Here is a 15,927-nt window from a genome sequence, read left to right on the forward strand (position 1 = left end):
TCAGGGTTTCGAAGTGGATTCCACTCTTAATCATAATTGTTAAGCTAATTCTTAGATCTAAGAAATGAAATCTAAGGCTCTTAGGCTTCAATTTCATGCAAATCACCAAAAAATAGGTTTACCCTACCAATAGATGAACATAGAATGCCCTAATGTAAAACCAACTTCAAATCAAAATTAAAATCAATAAACAAGCACATCCAAGGCTCCAAAAGTGTATGTTTTTCGGAGTGTGATCTCCTAAAAAACACCATGCAATATCAAGCAATCCTAATAGCTTGAAATGGACAGAAAACAAAGTTAGGCTAGTCCCGGACAATGGTGCCCAAATATGTTCAAGTCAAGGGCTTACCTTAGCCTTACTGAAGCATGTGTCGTTGGGTTTTGCCTTACAACTACAAATGAAACTTCTCACGTGGGTGTGCTAGCTCATCCGTCGTGTCCTCACTCAGCTGACAGTGAAATGTTTGTTGGCTAAAGGGGTGAAGGAAGAGCTCTATATGCCATGATAGAGGAAACAAGAGATCCGTCTTCACGATGGTTATTTCTCACAAAAGACAAGGGAAGAAGAGGAAGTTAATGAAGGAGAAAACATACAATCAAACCTATCTAGCATGAATCCATCAAGCAAGCAAGATTCAAAAGCATACAAGCAAGCAAAAAGAGGGAAGAAGAAGAACTCATAAGTAAACTATTGCAAGGGAATGATTGCATATTGCTTATTGCAAAAAATAACTTGTCTACAAGTGACTAATTTTTACACTAGGATGATCAAACTTAAAAATGGTTCAGCCTCTATTACTAGTCTTAAGTAACTATGTACACTAAGTCCGTAGACTTTCCCTATTTGATATTAAGTGCATGAGAAAGCCACTTTATATGTTCCAGTGTCGTCTTATAATAGATAAGTGCACGTTCGCACAGGTGAGATGGCAAAGCACCTTTGGTAGGTCAGGTGGGCAAAATCATGTTAACCTACACAGTGGTTAACAAATCCTTAGAGGCTTTCGTGATGTGCCATATTCAAGACATGTAGGATTCAACGTGTTAGCTTAGAAATTAGATTAGGTAACACTAGAAATATCAACAGTTGATCATATTCTTAGGATACCTTAGGTAGGAATAGTTTAGGAGTCTTAGATACCGATTTTCATTTTCAATCCCAAGAAAACGCTTTGAATAAAGACTTGTGTGATTTTCAAACATAATACAAGCACTAGGCTAGCTAGGTCATGTGATTTCATCTCCCTAGTATTGTATGAGCATGAGAGACCATAGGCATAATGTCCCAAGCATTCTAATACTATTCAAAATTCAATTCATATTTCATTGTCATTTCCCTTAATTGGGACCAAAAAAAAATCATCTTGGCTACCTGTGCATTGTAGTTTCACCCATTGAGTGTAGATAAGTTCTTTGAGTATTAAATATCACACATACGCCATTGTATTGAGACCATTTCACAATTAGTTGTGCTTGTGTGTCTTTATTTTTTTGTTGTTTGTGAGTGTTGTATTTAGAATATATTTGTTTAGCAGCTCACACATGTATAGCAAGCCACGCTTGAACCCCTTTTTTTGTAGGGAGGCTGGGAGGGTAGGGGACCCTAATCATTCCACTACAACACTACGGAGACCTTCATCCCACCATCAATTGAGGACAATATATCACTACACTTTTTGGACAGTGGATCTATGTTTCATGAGAGGCACTTAGGGCAACATTTGGATCTTTTGCCCTAAGTGCCTCTCATGAAATATAGATCCACAATGTCCCAAAAGTACATGATATAGTGTTATGTTCCCTCAAGTGCCTCTCATGCCATGCTTGAACCTCTACAACTAATCCCCACAAAAAAAAAAAAAAAAAAAAACCATCCCCAAAAGAAAAGAAAAAAAAGGATAAAACTTAGAACGATACATACATGGAAAAAGAAGTGTCCCATAATGTTACATGAGAAAGGAGGTTAAATTGGCATGCCTTCAAAGAGCGAGCGCGAGAGAGAGAGAGAGAGAGAGTGTGTGTGTGTGTGTGTGTGTGTGTGTGTGTGTGTGGAGGTGTGTGGAGGTTATCTTGCAGCCAGTCTAGAAACAATTATATGTTTTCGGTAGCTTGAGATTGTTACCATCCGGAGTTACAATTGGAAGGTGACAATAGCGACTCTTATAATCTACAGAGAATTAGCATGTTTGCAAGAGTAATTCAAGAGACAGCAAGTAAGGTGAACAGAGTGATGAAAACAATGAGAAAAATGGGATCTTCAAAAGTGGCAGAGAACAGGCAAGACATTGGGCAGCAGTGGAAATTTAACTCCACTTTGCATGTTTCTTTGGCCATTACCTCGGAACTTGAAGCGTTTAATAATAATAATAATAATGCTAGTACTAAATACGTGATGGTTTGCACTGAAATTGAGGAGCAAAAAGAGGGGGTATTACAATTTACTGTGTTTTTTTCAAAATGGTTTTGCCTGATCACATTCACAATTTTGCAACAAACTGACTTTTTGGGTACTTTTTTTTGGGTATTTGTAAAGTGGGTTTTCACAGTTAAGGACCCAATAATAATAAAGGACCCAAAAAGAACTATGAAGACCACCTCATCTTGATTCCCAAGCAAAACTCCTTTTCCTGAGATTTGACACTAGTGTTTCCTCATTGTTTTAGTACTCTTCAGGTAAAAGCCCCCCACCCCCCCCCCCCTTGGGCCCTTCCTTTTATAAAAAAATCAAGCATGAGAATCTTCACTTTATTCTTTTGCTGTTTTCCCAAAACTCAACATGTAAATAGTCTCACAAGTCTTTTGGTGATTTCACTAGAGGTAAAAATCCCATAGAAACAAACCCTTAGAAAGACCCATATAAGCAAACCCTTAGAAAGAACCATTCTATTCTCAAGAATCAACAAAATGGTAAAATAACACACATCATGGCAACTTTGAGTGCTTACATGTGACAGTTTAGTAAAGGGGCTTGCTATCACATGGGGTCAGTGGAAAGCTAGATTGCTTTGGTAGTCCTTTAGGACCTCTTTTTAAATACATTAAAACATCCTTCAAAAAAACAAGGCAGACCACACCAGAACCCTTCTCTTGCTGTGATATAAATCTATCTCATCACACTCATAAAGGCACTCACACAAGGCCAGCTTCACACATCAGCTGGGCATTGCACAAATTGAAGTGACATGGGAGGGGAACATAGTTTGCTTTTTGATGGGAGTCACACCCATTTTTAGCATTTGACCTTAAAATACTTGAAAATTTTTTAAATGCCCATCAAAAATTACACTAAAATACCCGCCAAAAAAAAAAACTTGCTATATTTCACCAAATCTGTCAATTTTGAAGGGCAAGGGTGCTCGTCAAAAATCAAGCCTGGTGGGGAAGGTGATAGGCTGTCATGATGTTCAGCTTTCAGACCACAAAATATTCCCTCTTGTAATCTTTGCGTATTGAAAAAACAAGATGCTGTTGTCCAAGTCCACTGTATATATAGATCAAAGATATAAGGGCATCCATCCGCTGCAAGGAGGGTTCAGATCAGTTCATGGAAAAGGCTGGCCAAAAATGTCTCTTTTCCACCTCCTTTACAAGGGGGGCTTTCTAAAAAATCTGGATGATTTTGAGTGAACAATTTTAAAAAAAGCATTATTAATACCACAAGCTGCTGGTGGCCATAGTGATTAAAGCATGATAGAAGAGGTTAAGTCTTGCTTCTAGGAAGCTGTCCCAGCCGGACCAAAATTTGTACATGATTTCTATGTGGGTGGGTGCAGACTGTGAGTGTTAATGATCACTTCCCATGTTAACATCAAACATTGTCCACCCAAAGCTCATTCAACATGTTTGAGGTGCAACTCTACCATGAAAGGAAAAGCATGGTTACAAACGAGCATGCTGATCCTGCTCAATACTATCTACTTTCTATTAAGCACAAGTTTCCCCCCTGCCACATGTCACTCTCTCTAGCCATCTCCTCTAAAACCATCTCCTTTGCTCCTCCTCGAGCTCACGTAGCAGTGTACATTTTTAAAGGGGCAAACCGTGCACAGGTGGGGTAGCGCCACATTAGCAGGTGGGGTAGTGCCGCATTAGCACACGAGTGCAGAACTAGTATCATTTAAGCAAATGCTTTCGTATGGCATTTTACATCATATCCACCTCATGATTTATGTTAGATATAAAGCACATTATTGGCTGGGGGCTATTGCATCACGCTGACAAGGAGCAGGCTTGCATTCAAAACCAGAACTCTGTTATCAGGTTTGATTTTGGCAGGCTGCCTTGCCATCAAAAAGCAGATTTTTTTCCCCAAATACAAATTAGTCTTTCATATGTAATTTTCAGATGTTTGATTGAGGAATGTGCCAGTAAAAAGAATTCCAAAGAGGCAAAAATGTACAAAATGCCTGCCAAAAAACAAGCCCATGTGTAATATATAACTCACAACAAAGTAGAGAAATGAAAATAGAGCACATGGGCTTTGAAAATTCAAGGTGGTCATTCATTTTAACAAAAACCCATTTCATACATGGTGTCATGAAAAGTGGGGAAAATCCTCCTCAACTATATGTACAAAGCTATATTTCCATCTGTTGGAAGAGACCCCCACCTTGTTTTTGAAGGGGACAAGATTTGAAAGGGGCTGCCCTATAACAAAAACTAGTGCTTAAGAAACAACCATACTAGTCCACTATGAGCTAAGCTAGATTCCTACTCTGGCCTAAGTAACTGATCTAGTTAGTGAGACTCTTATCATACACAAGGTACTAGCACAAGCCCAGGAGGGGGCGATCAACCGCCTCCAGTATTCATGCCAGATCTTGAGCTTGAACTTGAATTAATTTAGTGGAATACAGCCTCCTCAACCGTACACTGTTTTCAGGCGCTTTGCTGCTTGCACGAAACGAGCAATTACTTGAAGTTCATCCAGTTGCTGCACAATGCATGAAAAAAGTTACACTCGAATCAAAGAAAACTGACAATGAGCTGAGCAACTGTCAGAAAACCCCTTAGTTTGATGGTCACACTGTGGAAAGCTGCAACCCTAACCCACAGGTGACATACAAAGGTGGAAAGATGCAACCCTGAGCCTTAAGGGCTTGGAATTAAGATTCTCAACCCTCAGTAGTTAGTTCCCTGCAAGATTTGAGAAGTATTGTGAGGGATGAGTATTCACTGCATCCACATACACACACACATACACACCCACAAGGACACATGCACACACAAGGGCATACAAGTTCATCATATATTTTCTACTTCAACAATCATCCCACATACACACACACAAGGACGCATGCACATGCACACAAAGGCATACAAGTTTATGCTTGACTCAGGCTCCTACTACACTTTAGTCCAAGAAGACTTGTGAGAGAGCACTCAAGACTGATTGTGCGAATCCACATGAGAAATCATACGCTACAGAGAAACCCACACAGCAAACAAGCTTGAACACAAAACAAACAAGTTTGACAACTTAGGCAAAAATTTCGGAAAAACAAAAGCTACCTGAGAGCTGAAATGCCTCTCCACAGCATCAACAAGCTGTTCCTTAGAAGAGTGCGGACCTGCGTCTACCTGTAATAGAACAAAAAAACACATGAGAATTTCAACGACAAAGAACCTCAGATAATAACTGAGCAACCTAAGAAAGCTGCAAAGGAAGCTTACCAGGTTGAACCGTCTCCAGTAACGCAAGAGGGCGGCTGTTTCCAGTTTGCTCAGATTGACTTTCTGCACACACCCAATCGTCTTGAATTAAGCCCTATTCATCACAAGGAATGTAGGAAATCTAGCCAGGATTGATCAGTGAGTTTACAACTGAAGAAACCCCCTGAGCAGAAACACATATCCATAACGCCAATCATAATTAATCTACATTAAACACATCTTGATTAACTAGGTAATTCATTATTGTGAAAAGTAGATAATTTTGATATGAAGGAGAAATAACATTACTGCTTAAGTTAAACTGACCAGAATTCTATTGCTTGATTTGGGTCCTGTCGAAGAAGCATCAGCAACTTGACTCTTGTGGGCAGCTCTCAGAGTATTGCAGGACTTCTGTGGGCGCACCCTCGTCTTAAAAGGCTTCTGGTAATCCTCTGGAAAAAACAATATGCCCTCAAGATTAGGTAAAGCGACTAACAGGATAAAGCCATGACATTACAAGATTGAGAAAAGAAATCACAAATTCAGGAAGTATTGTCAGAAGATTAAGAAAAAGAAATGAGATTAAGGAGGAGTATCAGAGTATTAAAGAAAAGCATCAGAGGATTAGAGATAAACATCAGAGGAAAGAGGAAAATAACAGAAGATTAAGAAAAACCATCAGAGTATTAAAGAAAAACATCAGAGGATTAGGAGAAACTCTCAGAAGATTATATAAAACCATCACAGGATTAAAGAAAACTTCTCCAAGGATGAGGGGAAAATATCAGAAGATTAAGAAAAAAGATGCGACCAGAAAATCCACTGCAAAGGTTAGGGGAAGGGAGGTTAATACTGACCTACGTTTGATCTGCCGTCCTCGGAATCATTTTCATCTTCTTCAAATCCTGTAGGGGGTTCTAACACACTCAATGCGTTCCTTTGAAGCTTAACTTCAAGCCCGTTGGTGAGAACCTAAATCAGCAGGTGAATAATCAACACATTGTAGCAAAAGGATAACCAAGAATTCATCTGACCCATCTCTAATCTCACCCTCGGAAGAATTTTAATTATGAAAGAGTGCAGCTAATGCATGTACAAGAAGAGAGCTCCATAGACAGTGGAAACCAAAATAACGTTTGATTTTAACCTAATTGAAAGAAGATCATAGAGAGCAGAGGCTCTGCGTTTGCCCTACAGCAACGTTAAGGCGAAATTAGGGCTTCTTCCTCTTACCAGCCAATGCCAGCCCCCCAGGCCAACGGCTTTCTTGACGACTCCGTGCAGGCCAACAAGGACAGATTTGGTCCTGTTGTTGCCTGTGACGATTACTTTGGTGTGGCGAGGCAGCACCGAGAGCTCCTCGTCGAACCCCTCCTCGCTCCCACCCGGGGAGATCACCCCCTCCGGCCCTTCCTCCGCCTCCAGCATCATAATGTACCCTCCTCAATGCAACTCTTCCTCACACAACCCAAATGCGGGGGAATCCGTAATAGCAAAATCAGCCACAACCCACTTCCTACCAGAGAAAATTCCACAGAACCCACTTTCCTAAGCAGATTAACTTTAATCAAATGGGTTGTGCGCGATCATATAGAAGAGATGTAGGGCTCAATGCAGGCCTTTCAGAGCTCCCAGTTTGGAGTTCCGATTGGAGTTGTGGGATGAGGAATAATGTGACCGAATTGATGCAGAAACAACGAGGAAATCAAGCCAAAGAAGCTGCAAATCGGGCAATTATGGAAAACCAAGTGCAAGAAATCGTTGGATTCGATAGTAGTGGGTGATCATCTGAGAAAGAGAAGGTAAAGCTAACAAAGTGGGCGAATGCAGAATGGTTGAGGGAAGGAATGTTCAGTTCAGAAGACAAGAAAATTGGGGTAGATCAGGAAATTGGGCGGTGAAGGAGGAGGAGATGGCGAGGGAGCCAATGAAGGGAGGTGAAAACAGAATTGCAGGGAAAGAAAGAGAGTACAAAGAGATCTAAACAGAGAATAACAGAGATAAAGGGGGAGGGAGTGGGGGGGCAGGATCAAACAAAAGGGCGAGAGCTTTGTTTGGCACAGTCCTCGAGCGATTACTTTGTTTCGCACAGTCCTCAACTGAGATGAAAGAGAAAAAGAGGCAAAATGGGGGGAAACTCAAGCGAGATGAGCGAGAGAGAGGAGAGAGACTGCTATGATATGGGATCCTCGAGACCCGAGAGAAAGAAAGCAAAATGGTGGGATATTATTGGGAAAAGGCTCGGGAATCGAGAGACTTTCAGTCTTCAGACTCCAGAGAGTCAAAATGGGGGGGGGAACTTGGAAGATGTAGGGAAAGAGGAGAGAGAGAGAGAGAGGAGAGAGAGCTTCTGCACAGAACGGAGGGGAGGGGAGAGGAGAGAGAGCTTGCGTTGCTTGGCACACTTTCCCACACTGTTATTATTATCCTAATCTTCTTAATCTTAATCCCTGGAGCTGCAGCTAATCCTGAGATTAGTGTTGCTGCAGTCAAAAATTTCATCTGGGATCTGCCCAAAAAAGAAAACTCAACCTCAACAACCCCAGAATCCACAGAGAAAAGATCAAATCATTAGCAACACCATTAATCTTTGCTAAACTCAAAATGGCGCTAAGCTAAGCTCCTATAAGGTCAAATAAGGTCCTGTAAGCTTTCTGTGTTGTACAAGTAACAAAATAGAAATTTTATCATGGTGGGTGATTGTACTGCCAGTTCCAAGTTTAATTAGGCCCCTTCTAGCCTTGTGTTGTCCTTGCCCTGGCAGCTGCTGTTCCAGCTCCAGCTTTAAATTTTTGCGTGCTGGTTCCCTCTTTTATTTGCTTGCTTATGATGCTCATGTCCTTGCATCCTAGGGCCTGTTCACACGCATGGTTTGCTTGTGCCCTAGGACAAAGCTGCATGGGTTTCTTGTGCCCTAGGATCCAGCCATCTGATCTCACAACTAATCTTATGCTTCTTTGCACTTTTTGTGGTTGCCTGTAGCCCTCAGTTTCGAAGACTTCGGAACCCCTCTTACGGCTTTTTTACCCTTCAGATAAAAGTATCGACAGTTTGACCCTTCAAAAGAAATGCTTCGATTCTTAAAAATTACTAAAGGTGCCTTCCCAAATTCTTTGGGAAAAATGTCAGTCCAATTTTTACCCTTCAAATGAAATATTGGGGGGGCAGCCCTTCAAAACCTAGAGCTTAGCTGCTTTTTTGTGACTCACAGCCATACCCTAGAAAGTCCAACTAGCAACTTGGCAACAACCAAGCCTTTAGCCTATATTATCTACCCTCTAGCTCATATGTGATGTTTTTTTAGAAATCCAAAATAGCTGTTAAAGATGATTCTCACCTTCTTTTTAGTGACCATGGAAACACAAATTCAAAAAAAGTCCATACTCTTGCCTTTCCTAGACCAACTACTTGTTCTATTAATAAGGCTCCTCTCATTGGTGGAAAGTGGTAGGAGTCACAAAAAAATCGAATTTAAAAGGCATTCTCCTCCTCTGCATGTTATTTTGACCAGCCTTTGAAATGTCTGTGTAGATAAAAGCCCTTGATGAAAACTTGGAGCAGCCAATTGGAGGCCAACGTTATGATTGAACCGAATGGCAGATATGCAGTTATCCCACCACTAGGACGTGAGAAGAGCCGCTAAATTAGGTGTTACTTTGGGTGAAATTTAAAAGTGTAGTAAAATGAAAGAAGTTGATGATATTGTGCCATGTACTAGTGGATGATAAATATACAATTGATTGGCCAATTGTGACAATTGATTGGTCAATTGTCATAATTTTTTGACGTATCTAACTCTGTATTTTGTGTGTGTGTGTGTGACTTGTGTGTAAAATTTTCTTGGAATTGATTGCAATAAGTACTATCATCTAACTTTTGTATGCATCTAACTCTTTATTTTGTGTGTGTGTGTGTGTGTAAAAATTGCTTGGAATTGATTGCAATAAGTACTACCATCGAACTTTTTTTAGGCATCTAACTTTGTATTCTGTGTAATTTGCACTTATCATCTAACTTTTTTCATGCATCTAACTTTATATTGTGTCTAATTTGCTTGGAGTTGATTACAATAAGTACTATCAAAATTTACATAATAATGAAATAAAAAAGAGTACATAAAACACATTACAATAATGCTTGGGATTGATTGCAATAATGACTACTATTGAAATTTAGGTAAGAATGATACTACAACAATTGCTTGGAATTAATTGTAATAGATACCATCAAAATTTACATAAGAATGTAATAAAAAAAGAGTGTATCGACACTATTCTCAAGGAAATTCCTCAAATATATAATTTTAAAGTTGAAAATCTTAATCGATACAAATTTGGCGAGACTTCAAATTAGCAGTTAATTGAATTTATGAGAAAAAACACAATTTTGATAAGCTTCAATGCACTGCATATGATGCCAAGTTTACAAGTTTGAAAAAAAAACCACTAGTGGTATTGTGACAAACGTGTAGGTGGGAAGTGTTGGTCTTGATACCACCAACCTTCTATGAGCCGCCTCACTCGCACTTCATGGGAAACCCTCTCAAGACGCTTTCTTTTGGGGGGGGTACCCTGTATATCTCCCCTCTAAATTAGCACCTAATGTGGGCAACCATTCCTCCATACTACCAATTGATTGTTGATATTTTTTGGGTATATGTGAGCTCACTTGTCCTACTCTACTAATTTAGTTGCAACACTACAATATCTCTACCTTATTAGTAGCTGGTATTTTGCTACCCTATTTTAGCTTAGTTTTCTTATCGTGATAGAGTGCCCAAAGAGAAACCATTTGGGCTATTCACGTGGATCAATGAAAATGGCCCCTTGGTGCTCGTGCAAGCTCCTAGGTGGCTTGTCAACACTGCAATATCTCTACCTTATTAGTAGCTGGTATTTTGCTACCCTATTTTAGCTTAGTTCTCTTGTCATGATAGAGTGCCCAAAGAGTAACCATTTGGGCTATTCACATGGATAAATGAAAATGGCCCCTTGGTGCTCGTGCAATCTCCTAGGTGGCTTGTCAACACTGCAATATCTCTACCTTATTAGTAATTGGTATTTTGCTACCCTATTTTAGCTTAGTTCTCTTGTTGTGATAGAGTGCCTCATTTGGGCTATTCACATGGATCGATGAAAATAGCCCCTTGGTGCTCGTGTAAGCTCCTAGGTGGCTTGTCAAGAAACTAGGGTAATCGATGTTACATTGCCCTCCAGTTTATGCATGGAGATGGAGAGAGGTGTCCCTTGGCGACCGGCGTGATAGGTTGGGTGATAGGTTGGTGCTTCAAGTTCAAAGGTTGATATCCAGGAAGGTGAGGGAGAGACAATGCTCGAAAAAAAACATATTTTCCAACTAATCAAAATAAGGACAACTCTCAAATCTATCGGTTTTTGCTTTCGAAATCTCTACTATATGCCAGTTTTGTAGCTAAAATCATTCCTTAAAATAATATCTAAGTCGGTTTTTTTAATTCTAGCCAGTACAAATACAATATTTTACCGTTTTTTTCGATCCCAGGGGAGAGAAAGGGTGGGGAAGAAGAAATGCAACGTGTTAGACATGCATAGGTTTTCGTGAGAACGTGGCCAGGAAAAAGGCACAGGTGCCAGGACAAGGGCAATTAATGATGGTATTCCAAATACATTTGGAACCAAATGTCCCTCCTGAAACAAGGCATGCAAGGAGCCTGTGCATTGAGCCTCTTGGTTGGCAGTCGGAATGTGCGCAACTTGGGCTCTACGTGTGAAAAGCCCCTATTGAGCACACGCTAAGTACAAGGTACTCTAAAATTATACGAAAGCCCATGCCTACCACATGAGCTGCTCTGTTTGGGGTACTTAAATACTACTTCTCGTGACTCGTGAGAGTCGTAACTCCAGTTTCCAGACGATACATTTTCTTATATTGTTGAGACAGCTCAACGGACAAGACCACCATCCCGCCCACATCTCGATGTTCTGAAGAGTCCGGACAAGACCCCCCAGCAGCCAGAGAGACACATCTTAATCATCGCTTAACAGCCATAATCATGATTACCATCAAGTGTTATACATTCTCAAATTGTGCGCTTAATCAACACCATAACCAATCCCTTAATTAATAGGTCGTACCATCACCCGCTTTCCTGCTTAACCCCAGCCTTAATCAGCGTAAGCAACAAATCATGCTTACGCACTTCAACGCCGTTAAATTAATCTGCCTTTTTAACAACCCGCAATAAATTACAATATACTTTTGCCACTAAATCCCATTAAACTAATCATTGATTGAAGTAATTAAACCCCACACCACCAAAAGGCCCGTTTGATCAGCATGATGCTCATGGGCCCTACATTATTTCAAAATTGGATCGAGGAGTTTTATCGGCGGTGCGCGGGAGTACGGCCCCTGCAACAGAAACCGGGTCCACCGGCAAAAGACGGTCGCCACCTGGCCCACGTCCAACCATTGGATAACCGCCACGTGTTGGCGGTCTGCCCACTCCGAATCTGGCCCCTGTGGGGCAGTAGGTGTAGCGTAGACAAGGACTAGGGCTTAAATAGGGTTCCGGGCCAGCCTGGCATCCAATAAAATCCCTGTCCCCCAAACCCTATCTATACCGTGCCCCCCCCAAAAAAATACCCCTAACCAGAAAACGGCCCATAACGGTTCTCTAAGCCTCTCTAACTTCTAAGGCTTAAGCTTCCCCCCCCCCCCCCAAGGACCTCTGGTTGCTTAGGGTGGGTTCCCAAGCCTCAACATTCGTTCATCACCCACAACTAGAGGTCTAAACAAGCGGATGTCCGAAGGGTGTGACAGCCTCTGGCGTCAAAAGGCCAAACAATTCCCCTAAAACCCATACATGGACATTTGTTGCGATGCCTTATGCTTCTGGTTGGTCATTTGAAAATCCGGCCTTTTTTCGAGAGCTCGTTTCCATGCTACTCTACACTCACAGGCTAGTTGCAGCTTTGGGGATATTTAAATGAAAGAAGACAAAGTTGTCCGAACTCTTTTGTGGTGGTGAAGTGAACACGTAGGATTTTGAAAGGTTGAACTCATAATTGATTTGCAAATCAGCTACTATGAGAGATTCCTAATCTACACTCACACGCACTGACATAGCCCCCTGCAGTCTCACAACTTTCCCCACTCATCAAGAGCTTTCCAACAATATGTCACATGAGGGGGTTTTGATATAAGGTGGGGAAGACACACACAAAGAAGGTGACTTAAAACCCGACACCTTAGCCTTGGCATTCAAGTGCTCGGGGTCAATCAAACCAAGCCTCAGGTACAACTACCCCGACAAGTGCAGTTGTGTCCATTGAGGAGTCTACCACTTTATTTTTCCAAGCATTGACAAGGAATCCCAAGAATCTTAATACAATCCTTGAACAATGCAACCTCAACTTTTTAAACATGCTATTGTTGTCTAGTTGGCACTGTGTGAGGCCACTAAGCATTTTACAAGAACCTCCAAGCCCTCGCTGCATGGCAATTGGCTTTGTTGGCAAGGGCAACCAATGGCTCCATGGAAACAAGCCCAACCTTTTACAAAGCTCTTTTTGTCCCAATGGGCACTATTTTTCTTGGTGGGGGGAAAGAGGAAAAGGAGGGAGGAGGGCAACAATTTGTTGAGATTCTCACTCACAACCACCCTTAGTCAGAGTCTTTCATTATGAGAGAAAAGAATTGTTTTTTACGTCTCACCTTCCACTGTCCAAAGGCAAGACAAAGTTGATAGCCCACCTTTCAACCCCTTTGTGTCCACATGCATTGGCAAATGAACCCCCAAATGCCCACCACCACCCTATCCTTATCCATTTTTCCTCCTTTTGAGAACAATACCCCATCGCCAAGTGGGCCACACACACTATTTTTCAATCAAGGCATCATCTCTCATGGCTAATTGTGCAATACTCTCCTTGTTGTAACCATCAATATAATTCTACATACATACATGCATTCAATTGGAACTCAAGCTCATAAATTAACTTCATTAGAAATCAATCTCCTCCCAAAAGTCGTAAATAAATTCCATTTGGAATCACTCTTCCTCTATGTGTTTCCACATGGTGTGTAAGTTGAAGTTTCAAAAAACCCAATGTAGGTATGTCTAAGGTGAAGGAAAGGATGAGAGACAAAGGGATAGGAGTGAGAAGAGGGGAGGGTGTGTGTGTGTGTGTGTGTCCCTTTCTTTTTTGGGGGGAGGGGGGGGGATTAAGGGAAAATTTTCTTGGCAAGAAGCTATAAATGTCTAAAGAACAATGCATTTGTACATAGACTACACAATTACATGTATGTGGAGGGTGCAAATTTGTACGGAGAATGAATTCCGTAAAGGAAAAGTTGGGCCCAGAGAATTCAAAAAGTACATAGATTTTTTTTTTAAAGTACTAAAAGTGAACTTCCTTTTAATTTTTTCCAGCAATCATGGTAGGCAATGCCTATATCGTAGTAGATTTTTCAATTCCATGTTCTATGTCATCAAGCATGGAAGCAAATGCAAAGGGCTCCTTCCTCTTGCCTTTCTCAACTACCATCCCTTCTACTTACAAAATTCATGGATTTGATAGTATACAAATTTTATGTGAAACTCTCTCTCTCTCTCTCTCTCTACCCACTGTGTGCACAAAAGATTAAGGTGGTAAGGCAAAACTGTGTAATAAGTGAGAGATCTCTCTTCTCTTGGCCCCCCAATTGTGTGCATAAAAAATTATGGTAAGGCAAAACTCCTGGGGAATTCACTTTCCATACAAAGGGGATGTCACCAGTGCATGAAACTCATAAAAACTCCCTATTTAAGTTTCTCTAAAAAATAAACTATACCCCTTTCTAAGTATATGATTCCCAATTATGAAATTCAAGTACCCCCTATTTAAGGTTTAAAAATCAAATAGAAGATATTGATGTTATACATGTGACAAGGTGCAGCCCATGTAAGTAGCATATGAGTCCTAATTATGAAATTCAAGTAGCCCCTACTTAAGGTTTAAAAATCAAATAACATATATTGATATTATACATGTGATAAGTTGTAGCCCATGTAAGTAGCATGGATGTAAGTGCTAAAAGCACAAAGACCTACATGTACTCTCCAAAAATTGTTCCATGTGTGGCTAGCTTTAAAGAGTAGTAAACTAATCAAGTTTTCAAACTACACCGACACTAAATCACATATTGTAATGAAACCCCTACTTTCATTCTCCCCTGCTCCCTTGTCCCCTCCTACCACCATAAATTCCCCTCACCCCCTAACTTATAAGCTTAAGCACCCCTTCCAAAAACCCTCCTCCCTTACACTCACGTGATACCATAAGATATGGCTTGTGAATCCCCTAGGGCAAAACTGCAAAATGAGAGAGCTCTCTACTCTCTCCACCTAAATGTAAAGAAAAACTACATAGATCTCCTTCTCTCCTCTCTCTCTCTCTCTCTCTCTCTCTCTCTCTCACACACACACACACACACACACACATTGTGGCAATTTTGTTTTAGTATAAGGATTATTTCAGATGTTCCATTTTGAAGTCAAATTCCTTACACTATGGCAACATTATGTGGATCAAATATGATTCTACAACTTGGCTATATCGTTAAAAATTCTCTTCATTAAAACATTTTTGGTTAACTCCTTTTTCTAATGTGCAATATATACTCTAAACTTGTACTTGCACTAAGATCTTCATAATATATATTAATCGAAAGCCGATTTTAAAAAGCTTATACAACAAGCTAGTAATTACCTTTGAAATGTATATATTTGAGAAGTAAAATTAGTCTTGGAATAAGATGTCCTTAGGCAACCAAATGCAAACTATGGGGCTTTGTATATGACATTTTGAGTGACACACAATCCCATGGATGCGAGTAAAATTAGTCTTGGATATAAGATGCCCCTGGTGGGCAACCAAATGCAAGCTACTGGGCTTTGTATACAAGACATTTTAAGAGATGTGATGAGAAAACACAATCCCATGGATGAAATTGAGCCTCCAGTTTTCGCTTGAGCTCTTATGTTTAAGCTTCCATGCTTGCTCTTCAATGTATTTTATATGTGAAATTTATATGTGTAAGATTCCTCCCCATCCCCTCAAGATGTCTAGTTTATTCCTCTGTAATCAATCCCCTTTTCAGAATAATAAAAGATCTTGTTTCTACTTGTTTTGGCCTAGAGAGAGAAAATATTCTAGAGAGAGATAATTCAGTTTTTAGATATCTTTGGATGGAAAAATATCCCTTCTTATTAAAATAAATTCCCCCGAAACAGAAGTTTAAAAAGAA

The 15,927-nt window shown here is 40.4% G+C and overlaps 1 protein-coding gene across 1 annotated transcript; it reads right to left on the minus strand.

The window, feature by feature from the left end:
- Nucleotides 1-4,482: 4,482 nt before the first annotated feature.
- LOC147622079 (uncharacterized) lies at nucleotides 4,483-8,282 on the minus strand. Its single transcript, XM_086823175.1, has 6 exons — nucleotides 6,892-8,282; nucleotides 6,516-6,630; nucleotides 5,983-6,110; nucleotides 5,677-5,739; nucleotides 5,515-5,583; nucleotides 4,483-4,936 (listed from the first exon to the last, which is right to left on the minus strand). The coding sequence occupies exons 1-6, from the start codon at nucleotides 7,087-7,089 to the stop codon at nucleotides 4,865-4,867; spliced, it is 645 nt and encodes a 214-aa protein (XP_086679301.1). The 5' UTR covers nucleotides 7,090-8,282; the 3' UTR covers nucleotides 4,483-4,864.
- Between the last annotated feature and the right edge of the window lie 7,645 nt (nucleotides 8,283-15,927).

The sequence above is a fragment of the Cibotium barometz genome, chromosome 29 (genome assembly GCF_041138505.1).
Source record: "Cibotium barometz isolate CiBa-2024 chromosome 29, ASM4113850v1, whole genome shotgun sequence".
In the NCBI taxonomy this organism is placed as follows: domain Eukaryota; kingdom Viridiplantae; phylum Streptophyta; class Polypodiopsida; order Cyatheales; family Cibotiaceae; genus Cibotium; species Cibotium barometz.